General features: G+C 38.1%; 2 protein-coding genes across 3 annotated transcripts in view; one reads left to right on the top strand and one right to left on the bottom strand.

Moving 5' to 3' along the window:
* Window positions 1-1020: 1020 nt before the first annotated feature.
* Window positions 1021-6191, bottom strand: LOC107754263 (neurochondrin-like). Its single transcript, XM_016570643.1, has 7 exons — window positions 6113-6191; window positions 5508-5721; window positions 4294-5421; window positions 3415-3659; window positions 3021-3236; window positions 2796-2938; window positions 1021-1811 (listed from the first exon to the last, which is right to left on the bottom strand). The coding sequence occupies exons 2-7, from the start codon at window positions 5706-5708 to the stop codon at window positions 1393-1395; spliced, it is 2352 nt and encodes a 783-aa protein (XP_016426129.1). The 5' UTR covers window positions 5709-5721; window positions 6113-6191; the 3' UTR covers window positions 1021-1392.
* Window positions 6192-6807: 616 nt separating this feature from the next.
* Window positions 6808-8906, top strand: part of LOC107754290 (mediator of RNA polymerase II transcription subunit 30-like) — a 5978-nt gene continuing 3879 nt past the window's right edge. Inside the window, exons 1-2 of one of the 2 annotated variants that reach the window (XM_016570681.1) lie at window positions 6808-6954; window positions 7122-7355. In XM_016570681.1, coding sequence (XP_016426167.1) covers window positions 7122-7355 — 234 coding nt within the window. In that variant the 5' untranslated portion in view covers window positions 6808-6954. The remainder of the gene's footprint in view (window positions 6955-7121; window positions 7356-8906) is intronic. The other variant, XM_016570682.1, reaches the window with a different exon arrangement.

The raw sequence follows: 8906 nt of genomic DNA on the forward strand, positions 1-8906 counted from the left end.
AGAGAGAGAGAGAGAGAGAGACGTATGCTGATGGGCGGAGGATAAACTTGTGTGAGACAAAAGTGGGGGCAAGTGGGATCCTGATTTTAGATGGCAAGACGCACTGAGAAAAGCTTAAGCGCAGAAAATCTATATGCCCAAAATGCGATGCCCGAATGCATCAGTTACAAATTAATATAATCATCATATTTTTGCTATAACTGTCGAATAAACAAGTGACCACAATAAAACCCCGCTCAGGCAAAAGTCATCTTTCTAATGAAAGATTTTAACTGAAAGGTAGAGCTGTGTTGTCTGGTTGAGGGCATTTTTAACTAACGTCAGGTCGGGACAAGTTGACTAGTTTTACATGACAAATCGTCACGTTTTACAGTATTTCTTTATGTTAGGCTACGTCACATTTTTTGCATTTCATGGATTGTTTTGTTTCACATTATCCATGATTTTTGGACTTGAATACCATGTATTTTATGTGCCGTTGAAAACTAAATATGTTTAATTAGGTTTAATCATTTTGTCCGAAAATGCTGTCTAGCAGCTCACTATGCTTGAAGAGGCCGCAAGTATACAGAACTGACATCAAGAACTACTCCTGATTTGTTTGTCGATTACTTTCAATCCCTTAAGCATTACGTGGTTATGAAAGGGCCAAAACAGTAGCAAGTAACTACAAATTTGCTGCAAGGGCACGACAGATTATACATTTGACAGTTCAAGCCGCGTGAGCAATTTGACAGTTCAAGCCGCGAGAGCAGTTCAAGGTCATTTGAAACTAAAACATTGTAACTCTGGTATAATTATTACGAAGTTGGCTGTAAAACCCTTATAATACCTGAGAAAATACACTGTATATTTGAACTTACAAAATATCACTTTTCAAACCACAGAAACATTAAAGAACTGCAAATAATCTAAAGTTATTGAAAGGAAATGGTAATTTTAACCCAAAATGTTTATAGTAAATAATACGTTAATGTTTTCTAACAAATGCCCTTGTGCAAACACATATGGCATGTTGTGAATTTGATTATGACCGTTTGTTACTAAAATCATTCCTTGTCTGTTTGTGAATAACTATAGATTGCTGTAAGGATGCCACCTACTGGACATACTAACACACAACACTGATAAGTCAGTGCATTACATTTACAGATACATTTCACATGAAATAAATGCACCTGCCCAATGAATGAATGTCAGCACATCTTATCAGAATGTGCTTCTTGAGAACACATAAAATAACAATAAATCACTTCAAAGCATTCTGGTTTATATTTTGGCCACAGAGTGCATTTATTACATATCCTTTTGCGTATTCAATGTCAAACAGACATATGACAACATAGCAAGTGCTTTATCTGTCTGTTATTAAATATATGTATTTTACAAAATCTACTCCACCAATATTGTGCGAAGCTGTGGCAAACCCTGAAGAGATCCACAGCTTACACTCTTGACCAGCTCACTAATGTCCTTGCGACACACCGGGCATTGCTTGGCAATGGCACACAGGACTTCCTCTAGAGCATCCTGTGAAGGTTGGTCTGGAAGACGACCACTGGATCCTAGCAGAGTGAAGATGTTCTGCAGCCATCCTTCATCTCTGATCAGGGTGGTTATCCAGGGCTGAGCTCGAACACAACCACCCAAAGCCTGCAAACTGAGCCTCCAGAGCTCTCCAGCCTCCTCCCAGTGTTCCTCCCAGAGAGCGCTGATCCGTGCCGGTTTAGAAGCCTGTCCGGACTGCACAGCACTCAGGAGAAAAGACAGAACCGAGGAGAAGAAACGCCGCTGGCCAAGTTCTACAGGGTCTGCAAAGATTCAAGACACCCATTATTAAGCAGCAACAATAAACATATCCTGTATTTTTACATTTAGATTGCCTTTGCTGTCATCTAATGTTCACTTAAAGGGATCGTTATCCCTGAAAATTCAGTCCAACCAAACAGTTGCTGGTAGCCATATTTGGTTACCAACATTCTTCTACATTATTAATTCTGACAAAACGGGTCACATGAGGCTGACAATTTTCATTTTTAGGTGAACTATCCCTTTAAAAAGTTACTTTTTCTAAACACTAATAATTTAGTAAAACTGTTCAAATTTAATCTTGTATTATTTAAAACAATTAATTTTAGTTTTTTGCTTTTAATTTATTTAGACAAAGTAGGATAGAATTTTAATATCCATATCTGCCCTTATTGTAAATGTTTCATCAGTGGACATTATTCCTAAGACAAAAACTGTTACATTTAAAATCTTTCATCAAAGTAATAACTTGCTCGGCCTCTGAAAACTCTTTCCTATTCAATGATGTCACCAAACACCAGTGTTATTTTACTATCACTGATATACAATTATAGCTTTTGTTAATATTTTGAATTGTATTTTATTTGTATATTTTCAGTTTTTAATTGTGGTTAGAAATGTTCATAATTTTGTTGTGTTTTTGACATTTTTATTAGTTTCTGTTTTCCTTTTTAAATGTATAGTTTTTATTTATTACTTAAACTAAATAAGAATGAGAAACGTTGCCTTGACAACTACCTGAAATATAAATATATTTTTAATGTTTTCTTTTATTTCAGTAAATGTTTATTTTATTCAAGTAATGAAAATGTTTTTTTTTTTTAAGGTTAAGTTTTAGTTTAGATATATAATAATAACCCTGCCAAGCATTTCTTTTCTTTAGCTTACCTTTTTAGTTTTTTATCAAATTCATAATTGCTAAGATACACATCCTATAAAATGGTACATCCTACTAACCAATTTGTATCATTTCAAGCCAGCGGTACCTGTGGAAGTTGACTTCAGTCTGCCAATCATGAGACCCAAAGTGCAACAGTTTGCTGCTAAGACCAAGAGGCGTGGCTTATGGAGAAGAGCAGGCAGTGCTTCGCTCAGCATGGTCTCCAGAGCAATGAAACAAGGATCATTCCTGAGAGAGCACAATGGAGCAGTGCATCAATTCATGGTTAAGGAATAACTTTACCCGTGTGTGAGTTCAGATCTGTGTGTACCTGACTCGTTCTGGCTCTGTGATGGCAAAGTTGAGTAAGGCCGAACACGCCGTTTCCAGACTGGGGTCTCGGGTCACCGTTTTACCACTCTGACCTCTCAAAGATGCCCAACCTTTACTTAGAAAATCCACAAGCATGGCTGGAGTATCCAGCGAGAGAAGAACCCGCCTCGGCCCATCTTCAGCGGAGAGGTGGCACAGGGCTGAAAGAAGATATCTAAGAAAGAGCAGGAACACATATCTACTTAAAAAGACAGCATAAGGTCTGTCAGCATAAGATCTGAATTTAAAAAAAATAAAATATACACATTTTGCAGATTTTATTTTATTAATTTCCATGACCTTTCCAGGATTGTGGGAACCTTCTATTAAAAAAAGGCATAATAGTGTCTTACCTAAGAGCAGCTTCTCTGCTCCAGGTCCCATCTTGTGAACTGTTGCTGATGGACATCTTTGACATCCAATCAGCAAGTCCCTTGCTTTCTCCCCCTCCCTTGAAGTGACTTTTAGCATAGCCGATTAGAAAAGGCAAGAGGTCAATGACATCTTCTTTCAGACATGAGGTTTCTTCAGCAAGCCAAGCACAGAGGGAGCGGAAAGTGGCGAAGAGAAACGGGTCATCATAGCTGGTCTGTGCCAACTAAATGGGGAAACAATGAATAACAGTTTATAATTCTAAGTATTCTAAGTATTTTCCCATTTAATTAAAGTTCTTCAAATAGACTTCTAACAATACATTCACTTTTGTTCATAAGTATGGGATCAGTACAGATACTTTTATTCAGCAAGGGTGCATTCAATTGATTAAATTATTTCTATCTATTTCAAATAAATGCTGTTTTTAAACATTCTGTTCATCAAATAATCCAGAAAAAAATGTATCACGGTTTCCACAAAAATATTAAACAGCACAGTTGTTGACCATAATTAGAAATGTTTCATAAGCACCAATTCACCAGAAAGATTTTTAATGGATCATGTGACACAGAAGACTGAAGTACCGGTAATGGCTGCTGAAAATTCAGATTGGGCATCACAGGAATAAATAACATTTTAAAATATACTGAAATAGAAAAGTAGTTATTTTAAATTGTAATAATATTAAACAATATTCCTGTTTTTACTGTATTTTTGGTCAAATAAATGCAGCCTTGATGAGCATAAGAGACTTCTTCAAAAACATTTAAAAAAAAATCTTACCGACCACAAACTTTTGAATGGTAATGCAGTAATACATATATTTAATTTAACACTTGCATTTAAACCATTCTCACCTGTTTTAGATAGTACATTTCAGCTGAGAAGGCCTCCTCCAGAGCTCCTAGGACCTGTCTGCTCTGCTGAAGACTCAGGCCAGTGATAGCTGTCTGTATCTGGGCAGGATTTGAAACCGCCCCCTGGCTACAGGCTTGTTCCATAGCCGCCTCCATGATGCGATAGCAGGCAGTGAGTGTGTGCTGCAGCTGGGGGGAGATCTCTGTACCCGGCGGCTCTTCTAGACCCATCCTCACCTCCACACATGCCCGGTTCACCAGCAAGCAACAGAATTTAGGAGGTCCTGTGGACTCCCATCCATACAGGTCCAGAAGGCAGGCAGATACCACCAAAACCAAGCCTAAATGCTCTTGACTGAGCTTGCCCTGAATCAAAGGCCGCAGCGAAGCCCATAGATTACCCACAATCTCCTTAAGCACCTGGCTTTCTGACTCGACCCCGGGTGGAGGAAGAAACGGCGGTATTTGAGAGCACATCTCTAATCGGTCCTGATCTGAAACTCGGCAGAAGTTTTGCGAGATGGTTCTCAACAGCGAGAGAAGGTTGGACGAGTGTCTAGCCCAAGCCCGTGGTCTTATGCTAGATGACAACAGGTGTCCCAACAGCGGAAGCCCTTTTTCATGGCTGAGAGTTTGTTTTATGAGTACGGCTCTACATAGAGCCAAAACCGCACCGCGGGTAAGAAGCTGCTCGGGGCCTTGTGGTAAAGCACATACAGCATTTAGAACCTGATAGCAGTCACAAGCCAAAGCCTCATCCAAGGCAGACATACTAGAAGTGGTCTGGGAATCTGTAGCACTTTCAGTTTGAGATCCAGAGCCGTTCTGGGCTTCATTCCCAAGTGTTTGTGTTTGTTTATCTGTCCATTTGGGTCCGTTCTCCAATATGCTCAGGATCAGAGGGACTGTGCTGAGAAGTTGTGGATGAGCAACCATGCTTGCGTCTGTGCTGAGAGCAGCCAGCAGAGCAGTGCCCAGAGAGATCAACTCCTCCGGGGGCAACCTGGAGCTGTCACCACCCCGAAATGCTGTAACCAGAAGGCGTGCGGGCAGATTAAAGCCTACCGCTTCAAAAATCCGATGGAGAGTCCCGGTATCCAGCTGTCCTGCTGGACACAACCTTGTGATCTAAACGCAAGAGATAACAATGAGCAATACAATATATGTTTTCGGTATAATTTAGATGAGGAGGATAAGTTGTTGTTGTTGTTTACCAGGAGAAGGGCTGCTAAAATGTGGCTGTCATTCTTGGCATGACTGAGAGCATGTAGACAGCGCTCCAGAACCTCTCTCTGAGACGGAGACAGACCACTGGGGTCAGAACTGCACCCTTCTGCTGCAGTTGGCTCTGTACTGGGTGGACTCCGTGGAGCATAGACTTCCTCTGGCTTGAGATGACATCCATTCTCTGCCATCTTCTGGGCCAAACTGTGAACAACCATCAGATATTCACGGATCAGAAGTTATGATAACTGCTTCAGAAACTAGTCCGAATGTATACATGATATAATGCCTGGTGTTTAAGTTACTGATTGTGCTTCAATATGTCAGATTCAGGACTGAAAAAAATGCCTAAGGCATATTCCGGTCAGCAGGTTAACAGGTTTAAGAGTTCACATCAGGTTAAATCACAGAGCTGTAAAGGTAAATGACTGTCGTTTAATGATTTATTATTGTATTACAAAGAACTAATATGTTAAGAGTTGACTGAGTAGTAAGCAAACGTAAAACTAAACATTTTAAAACCATATTCAACACATACGAATGTCCTAAATAATGTAGATTAGTGTAAATCAATCAAAAAGCCACAAATACATACCTTATGCAGCGAACAAACCTGGAGCCAAGCAGGATTATTTTACACACACGTTGAAGCTACGTGGAGACGGAAAAACTCGCGAGACATAACGAGAGAACTCGATTTCAAAATAATAGTCTTCGGTAAACGAAAGAAAAACAGCAATGCGATGTTTTTTTTTTTAAGAAATGAAAAATCTCAATATATGTGTATGTGCGCGTTTGGAATGAAATAACAAAAATATGATGCCAAACTGTGATTTTGTAAATATGGAGCACGTTTAGTAATGTACCTGTATAATGAAAACTCAAATACAATGTAATAAATAGTAAAGCAAGGTACATTAGGCACATGAATACTTAGAGTGCAAATATTAATATTATGTTATATTATAATATAAATATTAACATTTATAATACCAAAATCTAAAATTAATAAAAAAGAAATTAATAAAATGAAATAACACTAAAAATATACACAATACTGATTGAATATAGTACATGAATACTTTTAATAATATCATTTTATTAATAGAATGTGAATAAAATAAATACAATATACTATTAATAATTATATTATTAATAGTATAGTATTATTATACTATAATACAAATATTATTAGAGCCCAAAATATAAAACATAAACAAATTAATTAATTAATAAATAAAAATGTTATGCTTTTCCTGACTGGATTTAGAGGTTCCTCTATGTAACACAGGAAACAGGAAATGATGAAACAGGTCATGGCTAATGCTCCTCTGTTTGAAATGTTTGAATGCGAGCGAGTGTAGAAGTTTAGCAATTATTACTGTTATACACCAGAATTAAAGTACTTACGGACCAGGAGCAACGCCAATAAGCGCAGTGAGTTTCTATACAAAGCGCGTAACATTACTCCGAACTTTGAGCGCTGAATTCAATGCTCCGTCCCTTTAGTCTCATCCATTCATAAATAAACAAATAGTTTTTATTCCATAAGCACGGCCCCACTTTCGTGTTTAGCTGACTTAATGAATGATCTCTGCTTTTAGATGTCTGCTTCACTCCCTCAGAAGGTTCTTGGTCCGGGTATGCCTGGCATGCCCCCTCAGCAGCAGCAGCAGCCGCAGACACACATGCCTCCTGGCCTCGCGCAGCCTGGGATGCCCCCACAAGGTGCCCTACGGGAAATCTCTCCCGTTTACCTGTGCCGCATCGGTCAGGAGACTGTCCAGGACATCGTCACACGCACTATGGAGATCTTCCAGATCACACGGGCCACTCAGGTGAGTTTGCGTCCGCGACATTTAAATATACAGGGGGTCTGACGCTAGTGCGCAGTACGACTAGTAGCTAGTCATTCCTCAGATTCAAATCAAGACATCTAATTATACCATTATTAGTACTATTTTTTCAGCTTTTGGATGGGGAAATAGAAATGTCAAAAGTTCAAACAAAGCAACGAACAATGCCATATTTTGATGAATATCAATATCCTTTATAATCAGAGCAGCATCTAAAAAACACATACACCACTGCAGTAACATAATACAGTTCAAACACACTGATACTCTAATACTAAATGAACACATTTATGAGTTTGAAATGTAGTATTTCTTAAAACTTCTTCCATTTGTATAAAAGCACCTGAACTGCTCTGCATGGTTTCAATAAAAACAGGCCAGTCTTCAGGAAATCAAGCTCACAGAATAAAATCTCTCCTTTGTTCGCCTCAGTTTTGTTTTTTGCACCAGAAGCAAAATTGTGCTGCATGCTGCTGACACATCAATGCGAATGTATCAGCTTGCAACTTGAAGAGAACATAACCTTTTGGCATGTTATATGTGGACAGTGGATGAGTCTTATATTCCTATGCATTAAGATGTATTAAAATCGTAACCAAACATTAGAAATAAAACATACAAAACATATAAAAGAAAATCTATATTTCTGTTTGGACATGCATAAAATATTTCTGAGTTTGAGAAGCAAATTCCAAATACTGGATAATAAATTTCACCGTGGAACTGTGTTCAAAGACAAAATAAGACTAGTGCAGTGTTTCCCCTGACATTATTAGGGGGGCGGCCCGCCCTCCCAACGGCACCCCCCGCCCCCCTTGAAGGTCAAGTAAATTTTTTTAAATTTTATTTTCTCTATAGCGCCAGATCACAACAGAAGTCATTTAAAGTTACCTTTCCTATAGAACATGTCTATACCTTGTTCTTTTATTAAACAAACTAAATAGCCTTATGTTATTTATCTTATTTACACAACGGCATGTCATTTCTGTCTCTACATTACATGGTCGCGCTCTCTGTATCGCGCACAGCGGAGTTCCGCCCCGATGCCACACACAAGTGAGCAGACTCCCACTCCCACTAGTATTTGTGAATATTAAGCCACAAAACGACTATTTAAATATGAATTTTGCGTGTCTCTGTGTTAATGAATGGCGCAGACGCGCGGTTTTGTTTACTACTCGAACTGAAGTGGCCTGATGCTTCCGTAACAATAAAACATAAGGTTGGAAAAAATAAAACATTTTTGAGCCCTAAACATGTCATTTTTGTTAAACTTTGAATAAATTGATGTTAAACTTTAAGTTTCATGATTTTAATTAATTAGACATGCTTTTTGATTAATAAAATGTAATTTAACAATTAAATAGGAGTCCAGAAAAAAAAAAATATATATATATGACAAATTAAGAGCTGAATTAACATTGCTTTATATTCTGAAATGTAAAATAAATATTTAATGAAACGAGTATAAAACAAATTTGTAAATGCACCAGTGTGCAGGCATTTTTAGTGTTTTATACATAAGATAAGATA

The sequence above is a fragment of the Sinocyclocheilus rhinocerous genome, unplaced genomic scaffold, assembly GCF_001515625.1.
Source record: "Sinocyclocheilus rhinocerous isolate Xijiao unplaced genomic scaffold, SAMN03320098_v1.1 scaffold262, whole genome shotgun sequence".
In the NCBI taxonomy this organism is placed as follows: domain Eukaryota; kingdom Metazoa; phylum Chordata; class Actinopteri; order Cypriniformes; family Cyprinidae; genus Sinocyclocheilus; species Sinocyclocheilus rhinocerous.